The sequence below is a fragment of the Loxodonta africana genome, chromosome 1 (genome assembly GCF_030014295.1).
Source record: "Loxodonta africana isolate mLoxAfr1 chromosome 1, mLoxAfr1.hap2, whole genome shotgun sequence".
NCBI classification, from domain to species: Eukaryota; Metazoa; Chordata; class Mammalia; order Proboscidea; family Elephantidae; genus Loxodonta; species Loxodonta africana.
Genome location: NC_087342.1, coordinates 37401974 through 37420100, shown reverse-complemented (window position 1 = coordinate 37420100; position 18127 = coordinate 37401974). Strand labels below are relative to the sequence as shown.

Here is an 18127-nt window from a genome sequence, read left to right as displayed (position 1 = left end):
AAAGATGTGACCTTCTACTTCCCAGATATTGCTGCTGTAATCCCAGAGTACAGAGAGAAAGAGACAGTGAAATGAAACGACTTCACAGCAGAGAGATGACTTACAGAGAAGGCCAGGGAAGAGCCACAGTGTTTATCAGGGATCACGTGGCTGACCAGCCAACGGCTGCAGAATCTGAATTCCAGCCAGAGCAAGAACAGAGTAGAGGAGAATCACCACCCCCTGTAGGCAGTCAGGTAGGTTTAAAAAAGAAAAAAAAAAAAAGGGTTTGTAATGCATCTTGGAAATTTTCTACTACTATAAAGAATAAGTGCAGAATTGGTCCTAACCCTCTTTTGGCCTTGGAGATAGTCATCCCTTCTCCCTGCCAGGATACCCTTCTCCAGATGTTCACTGGTGCCCCTTGTTGTCAGCTCCTCCAGGAATGACACCTCCTGGGGAGGTCTTTCCTGACCACCCAGCTCCTAGGTGCCATCTGTTGCACCACTCTGCTTCATTTTTCATCCCAATTACCAGTACCTAAAATGATTTTACTTACTTGTTTGTTTTCTAAGTGACCTTGAAACAGGAGTGTGTGTGTCTGGGTCACAAGTAAGGGAAAATCACTGAGTAAATGGTGAAGAAGCACACACAAAGCAAATGAGATGCTTTCTGACCGCCGGCCAGTCAGCAAAGATCCTCGCGCTCTGTCAAAAAAGACTATGGATAAATAAGGAAGGCAAGGTCTTTCTGCAGAAAGACTTTGATAGCAGATGACTGACTCTTCCTCGCTGATGGCTCTTCTCATCTACACCCTTCATACCCACACAGAAATGCAGAAAAACAGATTTGCCACAAACAACTACTTGGGCACAAAAGAATGCTGCTTCTGAGGCAGGAAACATTTGGGGTTTATTTTTTAAACCAATTCTCTCACTACTTCAGGATACCGTGGACTCTAAGAACTCACCCAAACAGATGTGAGATATAAAATCCCCCATCAAGCAGCAGCACAAACCAGTGGGATGGGGCAAGTTTAGTTCTTTCAGGGTCAGAAAGGAAGGACTGGATTTCAGAGCCAGGGTGAGGGAGAGAACTTCAGTGGATTCCCTGAGGATTCAATGTCATAGAGACTTTCTTAATGACATTTAGCCACAATTTCTGCATTTATAAAGGGAAGCATCAGAGAATATTCTGTCTGCCTTACACATCTGTGACTCCAAAGTGAAATATTTCACATTTCCAATGTGAAATAAAAAGATGTGAAGAGAGAACACATTCTGGGGTGGTGTTGAGGAGAGGAGAGCCAGAGAGACAGGAATTGCCAACACGCTCAGGTAGAGCCCAGCCACACACACCCACATGCCATGGACGGACTTCTGTATAAACTTCCCGGTGCCAACTGGCTGGGCAAGGTTTTCATGTGTTTCAGATTTAACTTCCCACTACAGGATCTAGCACTGTCCCCATTGCCGTAGAGTTGATTTCGACTCATAGCAACCCTGCAGGACAAAGCAGAACTACTTCATAGGGTTTCCAAGGAGCAGCTGGTGGATGTGAACTGCTGACCTTTTGATTGGCAGCCATAGCACTTAACCACTATGCCACCAGGGTTTCCGGATAAAGCACCGTGCCTTGAAAATAGGTGTTCAATGATATCATTTGATGAATGGATGAGGGAATATAAAGACAGCCAAGTCATGTGCTACTCTGTAGAAAAAGCTGCATTTAACAGCACAAACATCTGGCATGTCAATCCCCTACCATACTAAAACAGGATCTCCTTTGGTAACTATCAAGTTCCAGATCACACAGGCCTCAGGAGATGCAGAGATTGAGAACCCTCTGCCCGTGGTTCTCATTTGGGGTGATTTTGCTGCCAGGAGGCATATGGTGATGTTCAGAAACATTTTCAGTTGTCTCGCCTGGGGAGCGGGGTGCTATTGGCATCTAGCGGGAGGCCAGAGATGCTGCTAAGCATCCTACAATGTACAGGACACCCCCATAACAAAGAGCTGTCCAGCCCAAAATGTCAGTAGTGCCAAGATTGAAAAACCCTGCCGTATGCTTGGGGGTGGCATATTCCTCTCCCTCTTTTCCCCATGAACTATACTTCTTTCTCATCCACACTTTCTCTTCCTAAGGAGGAAAGAGCTGTCCTAAAACAGGTGTCAGCCATATCAGAGGCAGATGCCATCACTTAATCACTGATGAGGCAAACCCAAGAGCACTAGTGACAGCATGCCTGCACTTTACAGTTTGCAAAATGTCTGCCAATAAATTCTCACGTGCTCTCCCAAGAACCTGAGACGTAACTGGGGGAAGGTATCATTATACTCCTTTTAGAGCAAATAAGGCGTTATGGATTGAATCGTGTTCCCGCAAAGTACCCAACCAAAACCCAAAACCCATTGCCGTCAAGTCGATTCCAACTCGTAGCGACCCTATAGGACAGAGCAAAACTGCCCTATAGAGCTTCCAAGGAGCACCTGGTAGATTCAAACTGCTGACCTTTTGGTTAGCAGCCATAGCACTTAACTACTACAAAAATACATGTTGTAAATTCTAACCACTATGTCTGTGGTTATCTCATTTGGGGCCTGCCAGGGCCAACAGTGTGGGGTTGCCACTCAGATGGACAAGGATCCCAAAGCGAAGGAAGCAGAGTTACCATCCTAGTAGGCCTAGAAGGTAGAGCTGAAGCCCAGGGCCGAGGGGCCTCCACCCAGAATCCAGAGGGCATCGCCAACAATCAGAGTCTGAAGGGCAGGGCCACTACCCAGGTTTCAGAGAACAGAGGATTATTTTCAAGCCTTGAGAGCTAATATAAATTGTTTTGCTGGGTTTGGGACTTGCTTGGTGCCAGTTATCCCCTCTTTCTCTCCAATATCTCCCATTTGTAATGGAAATGTCTACCTTGTACCTGTTCCACCGTCGTACTTTGGAAATATGTAGATAACTTGTGGTTTACATTCCACAGGTTCACAGACAAAGAAGAATTTTGTCCCAGGACGGAATACGCCTGAAGTCTCACCCATATATGATTTAGATTATTCAGAAGATGAGATTTTAGACTTCGAATTGATTTAAGACTTTTGGGATGATGTGATGGGGTGAATATGTTTTACATGTGGCAAGGATATGAATTTTTAGGGGCCAAAGGGTGGAATGTTATGGATTGAATTGTGTGCCCTCAAAATATGTGATGTAAATCCTAACCTCTATGCCTGTGGTTATCATCTCATTTGGGAATGGGTTGCCTTTGTTATGTTATTCGGGCAGGACTAGCGATTAGTGTAGGGTGTACCTTGAGTCAATCTCTTGAGATACAAAGAGATCAAACAAGACACAAAAAAAGCAGATTAGAACAAGCAAGCAGGCAGAGATGGGGGAAGAGAGACCCAAAGCCAAAGGAAGACTGCCCAGGAACAGAAGCTCAGAAAAGACAAGGACCTTCCTCCAGAGCTGTCAGAGAGTAAAGGGCTTCCCTTAGAACCAGCACCCTAAATTTAGACTTCTAGCCTCCTAAACTGTGTGAAAATATATTCGCCTGTTAAAGCCACCCATTTGTGGTATTTCTGTTATAGCAGCACTAGATAACTAGGACATAAGGAGACTATACTGAAGGTCTTTTAGTTCTCAAGACCTATGAATCCAAGGAGGTAAAGGACGTGAAACTCAGAAACTAGGACTTGCCCAAGATCACACCCATGACGTGGCACGGGGAAGAGACATGTTAGGTCAGGTTTTCTGGTAGCCCAGCTCTTTCTCTCACTCCAGAAAGAACAACAATGGGCTTCGCACAGGCAAGTGATGCACCCACTGAAGTGTGTGCCTCCCCTCACCATGAGCAAGTGCCCCATGATATTCTGGACAGCGTCCATGTCTCTAGGCCTAACGCCTCCAGGACCATCAGACCCCACCACTGGTGCCAGGTGAGCAGAATCAACCCTGGCAGCCAATGAGGGGAAGATGTCAGAGCCAGAGGATCCTGGTGTCCCTACCCTAGTTCTAGTGGATGACTAAAGGCAGGCACACAGAGAAGAGATGTTGGGGCAGCTTTCTCTGGCATAATGCTCAGCTAGAGACTAGGTTTTTTTGTTGTTTTTAATGAGGTATTGTAGTAGTTAGAACCAATAAGATGGCAGGGAGGATAGGAACTGGTTTATAGGCCCCGCCCTCAAAGATCTGGAGGTTCAGACTCTTGAGAGATTAACGAGTCAAACAGGAGTTTACACCTCATGTGATAGCCTGCTTCCTTTACCCAGTCTGTCAGAGACACTTGCTTGGCCAATCCTCCAGCACAGCGCAGTGAAGCCCTGCGTCCCACTATAAGCCAGACTCTTGTGCTCATATCCAGGCTCTGCTATTCACTAGCTGTAGGACCTCATGCAGGTCTTGTGCCCTGTGTGCCTCATCTGTAAAATGGAGGTGAAGTGAGGTGTGTGGTAATGTGCTCAGAGTAGGGCCGGGCATACTGTAAACTCATTGGAGATGTTAATTTTGGGCAGCTCCAGGCATCTATTAGGGCATTGTGCAAGAAATAATGAAAATCATTTTAGTCACCTGCCTTTTCCCTCCTCTTTCTCAACGTCAAACATGAAGAAAGAGAGGAGGTGGCTCTGCCCATTTGGCAACGTATTTGCAAGTATGAGTAGCTTTTCTGGTGATTTTTTCAGGGTCTTTGGCACTCATGTGGGATGAACTAGCACCACGGCTCAAAGGAAAGATTTCCATTGTTTTTGAAATTGATGGGGACTTGGTGCCAAATCCAGCTCTACCACTTCTTATATTAGGTCCTTAGTCATGTTACCTAACCTCTCTGAGTCTGTTTCTCAGTCTGTACAAAGAGGGTAAGAAAGCCTGACCTCATAGGGCTACAGTGAAGCCTAGATGTTATAAAGTGCAGGCATATGACATGGGCTCAAAACATACTAGGTCACCCCCATCGTGTTGCCTTCTTTATTTCCTCATAATCTCTAATTGGCTGGAATACAAAAGCCCCGTTTGTGTCTAACACTCTGTGTACACCTAACCAAGACAGGTGGTATGTTCTGCCACACAGAAGACTTGGACTCATTGAGAGGATCCACTCTGGGGACCATGAAAAATAAATAAAAAATGTCATTCTCAAAGCAGTCAGAATGGAATCTGTACTGTTTAGTTCACAAATTTTCTTTTGCCAAAGATAACACACTTGTGTGAGAATGAAATCTCGCCCAGCAACCTAAAGGGTACACATTCAAAGTTATGTTTTTGTTCCAAGGTCATTATACATTTTTATGTATAATAACACCACTGATTCTGCAAATCAGCTGTTTTTTGTTTGTTTCTTCTTCTTCTCTTTTACAGATGAAGAAAATAGGACTCCTTGTTCCATGTCACACATTAATACATGGAAAAGCCACAGTTAAGGCTCTTAGTTTCACCTATTTGCCACTAACTAACCTTGTAAGTCTGGGCTTTTCCTTCTGATCTCAGCTTAAGCCTGTTTACTACAGAAGGAACCATGCTTAGATTGGATGCCCCTTTCTGGGATGCTTCCATCACATCTGCCTGTTTTATTCTCTGGAGCCTCTACCCTCCCCATCTTGTGTTTTCTCTCTCTCCCCTTTTCTCTCTTTCAAACACACACACACACAAAACCTATGTTATTCAACATGGTAGCCATTAGCTGCAAGTGGTTATTGAGCTCTTAAAATGTGGCTAGTCAGAATACAGATGTGACTTAAGAATACACACCAAACTTTGAAAACTTAGTACAAAAAATGGTAAAATATCTAATGAATAATTTTATATTTGATTATATGTTGAAATAATATTTTTAATATATTGGGTTAAATAAAATATATTATTAAAATTAATTTCACTTATTTCTTTTTAATTTCTTAGTATGGTTACTAGGTAATTTTAGATTACACATATGGCTCAAGTTACATGTCTACTGGCCAGCACTGGTCCATACCGAGAACTTTAAAACAAGGAGCACAGCGCTGGCCCATAGTAAGTACACCATCAATATACGTTGAGTCAATGAAATCTCTAGATCTCTGTATGCAAGCTTCAACATCTCCACTCTGGAGATTGTCACTCTATAATAGAAGATGGTTACAATAATAAAATAGTGAAGAATTTCTTTTATTACTTTGTAAAGTAAAAAGCATGATGTGAATATTACTGCTTCTGCTAAAAAAAACCTGAAAATACATGGATTTGTAATCCTAAATACATTCTTTCAGTAAGAATATACAAACACTGCAAATTAAGCACAGAAAGAGTCAACAGCTCAAGGCGGGAATGCTGTGGAAAGAACGAAAGGAAAGCGGAGGTATGAGGGCAACCAATAGGAAGCAAGCTGAGCCCACAAAGTTGTGGAGAGCATCTTTACTGCTCTGTTTTAGATTTAAGAGGCAGAAGACACCTGGTGCTGATGGATTCCAGTACAAACGGGGACACAGTGCAAACATTTATCCAAAGAGAGAAATCGGCTCTTTCTAAACTTCAGCACTGGCCAAATTAAAACAAACAAAAAAAAGTAGATAAAATCTTGTTTACCAAAAAACCTCAGTGAAGTGCTACGTTCAACAGCCCCTTCATAAACTGGGCGGTCTTCAGGACACAATAAATATGATTTGGGCAGATAGAGAGTGAAGTAGACTTCACAGAATTCACCGTCCTGCTTGCTCCCTGCCCTAGTGTCTCCCCTTCCAGCACTCCAGCTGAAAGAACAAACCCCTGCCGGCCCAGTGCTGAGACAAATCAGAAAAGGAAAGGAAGCCACACTGTCATATCCCAGATAGGACAGCTGGGTGTATGTGGAGGTGTGATGGGTGGAACACAGCGTGGGAGTGAGACGCAGAAAGCCAGACTCAATCACACTCAGGGCGCTTTCAGAGACCTGTAAAGAGGCACTCGTCTTTGTTGACAGATTTTTAAAGTCTTGTGAGTCTTTCCTTTAACCCAGCACATATCAAACAAGTTCCTAACCTTGTGGTTGGTATAAATACATCCCAGGTGGCTCTCAAGAGCTGGGAATGGCATCTTCGGGTGACAGCAAGGACAGAGATGGCCCGTAGCGGGGTGCAGGGACGCTGGACAGCAGAGGGTGGGGCAGGGCAGGGCCAGCGAAGAGAGCAAGAGATTCTCTCGAGACGGTGTAGTCGTTACGCGCAGCCACTTAGCTGGCTGCCCTTGTAGCAGAAGCCACACAACCGACGACGAATCGGTTCTCTCATTCCCAGGTATTTAAAAAGCGCTCAACGGGTAGGCCCCGTCTATTTCTCTGTACACAAAAAAAACTGCTTTGTGTGCACGCGGAAAAAAAAAAATCTGGGGAGAAACAGGAGAATTCAGAATAGAAGACCCCATCTACGACGTTTCCCAGTGATGTGGGCGGTGACACTTCAAGAGCTGAGTTGGGGCGGGCTGGGAGAAAAAGAAGAAACCACATGCCTTCGGAGCTCAGCAGAAGTCCCGGCAGAGAACCGTGTCACCGGCTTGTAAAGGGCACGGAGGGCTCGACTGGTCCCTAGCGCGAAACGCCTTCCCGGAAGCGCGCGGAGTGCGGGCAGCCCCTCAAAAACCCAGCCAAACCTCCTCGAGCCGGGACGCGCCCGGCCCCTCTCCTGCCCCCCACGCTCAAAGTCGCGGGGCCCCAGGCCGGCACAAACGGAGGGAGAGGCACGGTACCTTGTTCATTCCATTCCCCATCGTGCGCCCAGACGCGCAGCGCGCCGACTACCAACGACAGCGGGCGGGGACTGGCTGCCCGCAGTATCAACAACAACAACCACACCGCCCGGGCGGCCGGCAGCCGGCCAGACGCTCCGCAGGCCGCCGGGACCTCCCTCCACGCGGGCGCCTAGAGCGGAGGCGCAGCGCCGGTCCGGAAACGCGCCCGCGCCCCGGCGGCTCCTGGGACTTGTAGTCGAGCCCGCTGCCCCCACCCGGGCCCACAGCCCTCGCCGGCCGCCGAGTCCCCTCCCGGACCCGGCTGGCGGACTCGCCCCGGAGCCTCCGCGGCGCGTCCCTGGGCGGCGGCCTGTTCCGGGCAGTCGCCGACCGCAGCGATGCCGGGCCAATCCAGTTGCTGAGCCGGCCGAGGCCCTAGCTGCCGCCTGCGCGGAGTTTCTGTGTGGGACACATTTAGGCCGGGAGATTCCGGCGGTCGGGCCCCACCCACCAAGACCGGGAAGGCTCCCTGGTGGGAAGAGGGGATCAGTGACTCACCCCTGACAGCTCTACCCGGTCTCTGACCTCAGACCGCGGCTTCGGCCTCCCGTTATGTCTCCGTAATGAGATCATACACTGACTTTAGTAGGTGCATGGGTGCATTGAGTCGGAATCGACTCGATGGCAGTGGGTTTGGGTTTTTTTGGTTTTTAGGTGCATTGATACAGTTGCTTCTGGAAAGCCTCCTCCCTTGATAAGAAAGGTAGCAATGCCTGTATTGTGGTTCTGCGTGGAGTGGATCGCTTTCTAACTTGTAGCAGAATTGTTTTAGGTATTTTACCACCGTTTCTATAGGGTCGCTGTGAGACGGCATGGACTGATGGCAATGGGCTTGGCTTTTTGTTCACCACCTTTCCTAAACTCTTAATTTCCCCCCGGGGAAGGATCCTTGAGCTAGGGGAATCTCAGTTTCGGTTTTACATCTTCAGCAATGCCCACCAGTGCTCTGTACACAGTAGGTGCTTAATAAATGCCTGTGGCGACCTTGGATGTACCATCTCACCTAGCCCAACTCCCACTGAGGCCCTCATCCCACCACTCAATCACTCAATCACAACTCCATCACTCCAATCACTCCACTCCTTCCTCCACCCAGACTCTGCCACAGCTCTTGCAGGCTGGCTCCTATTGTCTTTAAGGTCTCGCCACCCTATCAAAGAGAATTTTCCTGACCACCCAGTCTAAAGAAGACCCTCATCAAAGACCTAAATATAAAATCTAAACCGATAAAGATCATGGAAGAAAAAATAGGGGCAACGTTAGGAGCCCTAGTACATGGCATAAACAGTATACAAAACATTACTAACTATGCAAAAGAAAAACTAGGCTCCTAAAAATCAGACACCTATGCTCATCCAAAGACTTCACCAAAAGAGTAAAAAGATTACCTACAGACTGGGAAAAAGTTTTTAGCTGTGACATTTCCGACCAGTGCCTGATTCCTAAAATCTACATGATACTGCAAAAACTCAACTACAAGAGGACAAATAACCCAATTAAAAAATGGGCAAGAGATAGGAACGGACACTTCACTAAAGAAGACATTCAGGTAGCTAACAGATACATGAGGAAATGCTCAGGATCATTAGCCATTAGAGGAATGCAAATCAAAACTACAAGGAGATTTCATCTCACTCCAACAAGGCTGGCATTAATCCAAAAAACACAAAATAAAAAAAGTAATAAAGTAGACCCTCCGGTCACTGTCACATTACTCTGTATTATTTTCTTCATAGCACTTAACAGGGTGGGAAACTATCACACTGATTAATGTCTTATCTGACGTGCACTAGACAGTATCCTCCAGAAAAGGAAGACCTTCTTTATCTTAGTCAAGACTATAGCCATTGTGGCCTGGCGCAAAATCAGAGTACAATCAATATTGGTTGAATAAACTAGTAAATTCCTGTGGGCTGAGAAAACAGCATGAGATCCTGAGGAAGAAGGTTGGCATTGTGGAAGCAGCTTGTGTCATCTGTGTCATCTCTCTCCTTGTGTACCATGTCTTCTGGGCAACACAAGGTCTCAGAATGCCACATGTAGGAAGTCCCTACTCAGTGCACCCCTGGGTTGTCTCCTGTAGAGAGGATGGGGCCCAGACCAAGCAGCACCCTTCTTGCCCCTTGCTTCAGGAATTTTCCTTCCCTTCCACTTCCCTTTCTCCCTCCCACCACCAAGTCACCTGGACAGCCTGCCCTTGTCCTCTACTGTCTGCCTGCTTAGAGACTAGCCTCTGCTCCTAACTCTCAGAGGGATCTTAGACAAGATGGTCAACTGTTCTGACTCAGTTTTTCCTCTGTAAAAGGAGCATGCTGAACTGTGAATTTGTAAAGGTCCTATCCAGCAATCAATGAATTATTATTTTCCTGTACTCTTCTTGTGCCATTATTACTTCTTGTAGTCAGACACAGCCAGTTCACTAGTTGGTAAAAACAAGTTGCCGTCGGGTCAACTCTAACTTATGGTGATCCCAGGTGTGTAAGAGTAGAGCTGTGCTCCATAGGGTTTTCAATTGCTGATTTTATGGAAGCAGATCACCAGGCCTTTCTTCTGAGTTGCCTGTGGATGGATTCAAACTTCTAACCTTTCAGTTAGCAGCCCATCTGTACCATCCAGAGAGTCCTATTTTGTTGGTCCAAAAATCAAAACCAAACCTGTTGCTGTCAAGTCGACTCTGACTCATAGCAACCCTATAGGACAGAGTAGAGCTGTCCCATAGGGTTTCCAAGGCTGTATATCTTTACAGAGGCAGACTGCCACATCTTTCTCCCGCAGAGCAGCTGGTGGGTTTGAACCACTGACCTTTTGGTTAGCAGCCAAGCACTTAACCACTGCATGACCAGGGCTCCTTACTTGCGCATAAGTGACAGATCCATGCCCAGCTTTTTTCTTCTGCATTCGTCTGGGACATTTCTCTTATTCATGTTCTTCTTATGAACTAATTTCTCCAGATCAGCTCATCTGCTTGACAATCCTATGCAGGCCCAAAACCGGCTGTGGTGATGTCTTAACAGTCTAAGCGAGGACTCTGCCTGCATGCAGGGTAGCCCTAGAAAGTCAACATGCTCAGAGCTCATTGAAGATTCTGAAATTTCCCTTTGGGGTTAAATGGCTAAAAGGGAGACCATCAACACAGAAGGCAGAAGAGCCCAACTTTTTTTTCTTTTTTTTACTTGGGAGAAGGATTCCCTACAAGAGACTGTCCCCCGACACTCACCTTCTCCCTACCCCAGAGCGTAGCCCTCTTCTCTCCATCATAACACAGTAATGATCAGTTTATCATGTCTTACAATTTATGAGTAAGGAAAAGGACGTGGGAAGGCAGAGCCCACTGGGTAACACATCTGCCTTTCTCTTTTAATTTTTGTAGCACTACTTCTGGGATTTCAGGTACGGCCCTAACACAGTCAGGCTGCCCATTTCCAAGCTCTCACCTGCCTCCTTTTATTCCCTGTAGCTCCCGACTGGAAAGAAGGGAGAGAATGGAGGAGAGAAACGCTTAGACAGAGCTGGCATACTTCCTATCCAAAGTAGAGATATTTACTCATTTGTGTTCTCTACTCAATAAAATTTTTAAGGAATCACAAGCCTAGTGGAACTCCACTTCATTTGAGAAGTTTACTTCCACTTTCCTTCTTGTCAATTTCCTTGCACTCAGCGCAGCCAATCCCACAAATTTTGGCAAGAACTCCCAGCCAAGCAAAGACTTCCTGTGTGCAGTGAGGACTGGTCCGCAAGTTGTGTGGGCCAGCAGGGCTAAAGATAACAGTTAACAGTTTACTTAGCAACAGCTTTGAACGTTAAGGTAAGGGTGCATAAAAAGCTCAGCCGTTGTTATTGTTGTTAGGTGCTGTGGAGTCGGTTCCGACTCATAGCTACCCTATGCACAACAGAACGAAACACTGCCCAGTCCTGCGCCATCCTTACAATCATTGTTATGCTTGAACTCATTGTTGTAGCCACTGTGTCAATCCACTTCGTTGAGGATCTTCCTCTTTTCCACTGACCCTGTACTCTGCCAAGCATGATGTCCTTCTCCAGGGACTGATCCCTCCTGACAACATGTCCAAAGTATGTAAGACGCAGTTTTGCATCCTTGCCTCTAAAGAGCATTCTGGCCACGCTTCTTCCGAGACAGATTTGTTCGTTCTTTTGGCAGTTTATGGTATATTCAATATTCTTCGCCAACACCACAACTCAAAGGCGTCAACTCTTCTTCGGTCTTCCTTATTGTACAGCTTTCACATGCGTATGATGTGATTCAAAATACCATGGCTTGGGTCAGGTGCACCTTGGTCTTCAGGGTGACATCTTTGCTCTTCAACCCTTTGAAGAGGTCCTTTGCAGCAGATTTGCCCAATGCAATGCATCTTTTGATTTCTTGACTGCTGCTTCCATGGCTGTTGATTGTGGATCCAAGTAAAATGAAATCCTTGGCACCTTCAATCTTTTCTCCATTTATCATGATGCTGCTGATTGGTCCAGTTGTGAGGATTTTTATTTTCTTTATATTGAGGTGCAATCCATACTGAAGGCTGTGATCTTTGATCTTCATTAGTAACTGCTTCAGGCCCTCTTCACTTTCAGCAAGCAAGGTTGTGTCATCTGCATAATGCAGGTTGTTAATGAGTCTTCCTCCAATCCTGATGCCCCGTTCTTCTTCATATAGTCCAGCTTCTCATAATGTGTGTTCAGCATACAGATTAAAAAGGTATGGTGAAAGAATACAACCCTGGCACACACCTTTCCCGACTTTAAACCAATCAGTATCCCCTTGTTCTGTCCGAACAACTGCCTCTTGATCTATGTAAAGGTTCCTCATGAGCACAATTAAGTGTTCTGGAAGTCCCATTCTTCTCAATGTCATCCATAGTTTGTTATGATCCACACAGTCAAATGCCTTTGCATAATCAATAAAACACAGGTAAGCATCCTTCTGGTATTCTCTGCTTTCAGCCAGCATCCATCTGACATCAGCAATGATATCCCTGGTTCCACGCCCTCTTCTGAAACCGGCCTGAATTTCTGGCAGCTCCCCGTCGCTATACTGCTGTAGCCATTTTTGAATGATCTTCAGCAAAATTTTGCTTGTGTGTGATATTAATGATATTCTATAATTTCCAAATTCAATTGGATCACCTTTCTTGGGAATAGGCATAAATATGGATCTCTTCCAGTCAGTTGGCCAGGAAGCTGTCTTCCATATTTCTTGGCATAGGCGAGTGAGCACCTCCAGTGCTGCATCTGTTTGTTGAAACATCTCAATTGATATTCCATCAATTCCTGGAGCCTTGTTTTTCGCCAATGCCTTCAGGGCAGCTTGGACTTCCTCCTTCAGTACCATCGGTTCCTGATCATATGCCACCTCTTGAAATGGTTGAATATCGACTAACTCTTTTTTGCATATTGACTGTGTATTCCTCTCCATCCTCTTTTGGTGCTTCCTGCATCATTTAATATTTTCCCATGGAATCCTTCACTATTGCAACTCAAGGCTTGAATTTTTTCTTCAGTTCTTTCAGCTTGAGAAACACCGAGCGTGTTCTTCTCTTTTGGTTTTCCGTCTCCAGCTCTTTGCACATGTCGTTATAATACTTTACTTTGTCTTCTCAAGAGGCCCTTTGAAATCTTCTGTTCAGTTCTTTTACTTCATCAATTCTTCCTTTTGCTTTAGCTGCTCGACACTCAAGAGCAAGTTTCAGAGACTGCTCTGACATCCACCTTGGTCTTTTCTTTCTTTCCTGTCTTTTCAATGGCCTCTTGCTTTTTTCGTGGATGATATCCTTGATGTCATTCCACAACTCGTCTGGTCTTTGGTCACTAGTGTTCAATGTGTCAAATCTGTTCTTCAGATGGTCTCTAAATTCAGGTGGGATATACTCAAGGTCATATTTTGGCTCTCATGGACTTGCTCTGATTTTCTTCAGTTTCAGCTTGAACTTGCATATGAGCAATTGATGGTCTGTTCCACAGTCGGCCCCTGGCCTTGTTCTGACTGATGATATTGAGCTTTTCCATCGTCTCTTTCAACAGATGTAGTCAGTTTGATTTCTGTGTGTTCCATCTGGCGAGGTCCATGTGTATAGTCGCCATTTATGTTGGTGAAAGAAGGTATTTGCAACGAAGAAGTCATTGGTCTTGCAAAATTCTATCATTGGATCTCCAGCATTGTTTCTGTCACCAAGGCCATATTTTCCAACTACTGATCCTTCTTCTTTGTTTCCAACTTTTGCATTCCAATCACCAGTAATTATCAATGCATCTTGATTGCGTGTTCGATGAATTTCAGACTGCAGCAGCTGATAAAAATCTTCTATTTCTTCATGTTTGGCCCTAGTGGTTGATGCGTAAATTTGAATAATAGTCGTATTAACTGGTCTTCCTTGTAGGTGTATGGATATTATCCTGTAACTGACAATGTTGTACTTCAGGATAGATCTTGAAACGTTCTTTTTGACGATGAATGCAACACCATTCCTCTTCAAGTTGTCATTCCCAGCAGAGTAGACTATATGATTGTCCAATTCAGAAAGGCCAATACCAGTCCATTTCAGCTCACTAATGCCTAGGATGTCGATGTTTATGTGTTCCATTTCATTTTTGACAATTTCCAATTTTCCTAGATTAAGACTTTGTACATTCCAGGTCCTGATTGTTAATGGATGCTTTCAGCCATTTCTTCTCCTTTTGAGTTGTGCCACATCAGCAAATGAAGGTCCCAAAAGCTTTACTCCATCCACATCATTAAGGTTGACTCTGCTTTGAGGAGGCAGCTCTCCCCCAGTCATCTTTTGAGTGCCTTCCAACCTGGGAGGCTCATCTTCGAACACTATATCAGACAATGTTCTGCTGCTATTCATAAGGTTTTCACTGGCTAATGCTTTTCAGAAGTAGCCTGCCAGGTCCTTCTTCCCAGTCTGTCTTAGTCTGGAAGCTCAGCTGAAACCTGTCCTACATGGGTGACCCTGCTGATATCTGAATACCAGTGGCATAGCTTCTAGCATCACAGCAACACACAAGCCCCCACAGTACAACAAACTGACAGACACATGGGGGCTCAGCCGTTAGAGTCAGCCAAATCATTAGGCTTGTTAGTGGTAATTTTAGAGAATTCAGAATGATGTAATCTTCCTTTGTCTTTGAAACATACTGTAATTCAGGGTTTTTCCACCTCAGCACTATGGATATTTTGGGCTGGATTATTATTTGCTGTGTACTCTGTCTTACGAATTGTAGGATGCTTAGCAGCATCCCAAGCCTCCACCCACTAGATGTCAGTGGCCCTACCCCTTCCCCCGTCATGAGAATTAGAAATGGCTCCAGCCCTTGCTTGACTGAAAGTAAGTTAGCACCTAATGACTTGTAGAAAGAAAGTGGAGTCTAGAATAACCAAAGCAAAAGCACAAAACATATGCTTCATTTTGACAGCATTGTCCAGAAAGAGGGTGCCCAGATCTACTGATTGAGCTCTGGACCTGTGCAAAGCAATCTGACCTTGAGGATGGGCCCCATAGTTTATCACAGTTTGGGGACTTCAGCGTTTAAGGCCACCAACTTCTAGCCTTCCCGGCTGCCTTTTGATCGTGACCTTGGTTTTCTTCTTTCACTTATGAGGTTTGAGGGTTCAGGTCTCAGAGCAGAGGGATTGGAGAGTGTGGGGTCAGAAAGAAGAGCAAAATGAAGGGACTACCAGGTATGTGAGACAGGCAGAGAGACGGGGTTGCAGAGCTGGGAGGACGGACTATGGAGAACAGCTGGTGGGCATGTAGCTGGGAGTCAGGAAAGTCTGTCAGCATGTGGAGTTCCTGGGAGGTTGACAGAGGCAAGGCTGGTCTCAGGAATTAAGTTATCAAGCAGATTATAAAGAGAGAATAAGAAGAACCCTAGTTCCTAAAACTTGGGTGGAAGGTAACACAATTGTTAACCTACAGGTCATAGCAGGTACATCTGTGTATTATCAGCACTACTAGTTAACAAATTTCAAGCTTCATGAGGGTAGGGACCAGGTGTTATCAATTTTAGTGTCCAACTCTGCATCTAAAATAGTTCCTGGGTAGATGTTGGTTGATTAAAGGAAAAAAACAGTTGTGAGCGTATTGCATCGTCCAGGCGTGAAGTTCACAAACAATTCATCCTTCTGAGCGCTAGGTACTGTATCAACACCTACCTGCCCTTCTTTCTCCAGAGCAATGTAGGTTCCATGTGGGAAGGCTCTGGGTCCTCATGTCCTTCGTTTTTGAAAGTGATAGAGTGTACACCCAAGAGAGAGAGAGACTCCTCTACTTGCAGGCCCTCGCATCCATCATGCTTACATGCTGCTGTGATCATGGAGCCCAACACTTTCCTGTCACGCTGCCTGCCATCATTTTGCTCTGAGAGCTCTGGTTAAGAAACCATTCCTGATGTCCCAAGCCCATCTTGCAGGTTGGCTATACTTATTTTCCTTATCTGGAATGGTTTGGCCTGACGCATATACTTCCCTCCCTGTGGCAAAGAAGATCCTTGCAAAGCTTTCATTGTTGATGACCCTAGGCAAGATCAACTAGCCAAGTCTGAACCACGAACGTCCTCTTAGACCCAGCAGAATAATCATCTTTTCATCTGTTTCTGACAGGACTGGCATCAGGTACAGCCTGGGTGGGCCTTGCATTCTCACCCTTCTCATCTGGGCCCTGAGGGCACAAGGGAGACACAGTTAGGGGCCCTTAGCAGAGGCCTTTTATGTAGCATGTCTGCCCATGGTCTCCCAGGTCCACAATCCCCTGGGAGAAAGTGGGGGGCACAGAGTGCCCCTCATCAGGGCATTCCTCAGTGGCAGTGGCCACTTCTGCTTCTTCAAATGTCTGCAGGAGCTGGGCCAACCCAGAACTAAGAGCAAGGGAAGCCCCATTCTTTGAATCGCCCCGCCCGGCAAGGGCAGCCTTCCTCAGAGGCAGAGTGCCCATTTGCTATGGGTTCCTTGAGAGCTCTTTCCCAGTGAGGAGTTTGGGGGTTTTTTTTGTTTGTTTTTTTTCCCATCTTTTTTGTGAAACAGAAATTGAACGGAATCTGAAGATACTAAAAAATGTCTAAGTAGGTGCTGGAGGGAGAAGGGGCTTTCCTGAGAGGATGGAATGTCCCAAGAGCAATTTCATGTACGGTTAGAGGGAAAGTCCATTTCACGTGACATAAAGTTGTCATTATTTAACACCATTGGGTTTTACCATTGTTAATGTTTATCATTATTTTAATTAGTCATTCATCATTAAAACCCTATGATTGTGAGAAAATCCTCATACATGAAGACGAAGGGCTGTCTCCTTTAGTGCCCACAACAGGACAGCGATCCCACAGGAGTGGAACTGCCCTGTGGCACAGGGACCCCCAGTCTGACCTCAGTACTTCATGCCGCTCAGCCTGCAGGTGGGGGTTACCTGTACATGTACCATCTCTGTCACACATGTCTGCCCCTCTACACCCAGATCCCCTGCAAAAAAATGATGAAAAGAAGAGCAACATCTGAAAAGAGGCCCAAGAGATTGCAACGCAAGGCACGTCACAAAAAGTTAAGTATTTCTCTTTCACCTCTCATATATCCCACCCCTAAAAAAGGGAAAGTCTGAGATGGAGCTTGCAGTTTCACCAAGGCACATCTTGCATCACTGAACAGACTAGAGCAATGTCTCAATCTAAAAGCACTTATATCTGACTTGATAATGACATCAGTTTCTCCCTCACTCTACCCCAAAAATACAGAAGAGTACTTATTTTAAATTTTAATAAATTAAAAGGCCCGTGGGGATGATTTTTCCCAGATGAAGCCACAATTTGCTTCAAAAGTGATATGAAACCTCTACCGCTAGAGACAAAAAACTGTAACTTTTAAATGAGGGTTCCCCCTCCTGCTTGGTAAGGTTGGGTCAGCCAGTGGACAGACAGGCAAGCATAGTAGGCGGGTAGAAGTATAGTTAGATCACTGATTTGTAAGATGATGTGATAGATATCTTTACTCACTGCAGTGGTTTTAAAAATATGTTCAAGTTAAGACAAACTTTTGCTTTTAAAATCTATTTTTGTTGTAGTCATGACACACCAAGCAAACAACGCAGGAAGCTCTCTGCATTGTGGTTATTTTTCAAGCCATGTCCTGAAGCTTCTTTTTGGTATAAAGGTACGGTTTCTTTACCCCCTTGAACGATAGCAATTCCAGAACTTCAGAGTAAGTATAAGTGCTGATTTCGATTGCTAGAATTATATATGTGACTATCAAAGGGCTGCAGAAGTAAAACATGTGATCAAGCGGTCTTTGAATTAGAGCATGTTTTGTTCTAGTTGTCAGTTAAGTGTAATAGTTTCACAGAGTTAGGCAAATAATCTCTTAGCCCTCTTTACCTGTTTCCTTACAGAGATGCACTGCATTAGTCGCTTTCTATTCCTT

The 18127-nt window shown here is 45.3% G+C and overlaps 1 protein-coding gene across 20 annotated transcripts in view; it reads right to left on the bottom strand.

Moving 5' to 3' along the window:
- The window catches only part of DUSP22 (dual specificity phosphatase 22), a 93431-nt gene extending 85582 nt beyond the window's left edge, over nt 1-7849 (bottom strand). For 5 of the 20 annotated variants that reach the window (XM_064279767.1, XM_023557623.2, XM_064279773.1 and 2 more), the window contains exon 1: nt 7669-7847. Coding sequence is in view for 6 of the 20 variants with exons in the window: in XM_023557612.2 (XP_023413380.1) it covers nt 6967-7020 (54 nt within the window). In the remaining 14 variants the exon portion in view is untranslated. Of the gene's footprint in view, nt 1-6966 lie in introns of all 20 variants that reach the window. The other 15 variants (XR_002787623.2, XM_023557612.2, XM_064279761.1 and 12 more) reach the window with 9 other exon arrangements.
- Between the last annotated feature and the right edge of the window lie 10278 nt (nt 7850-18127).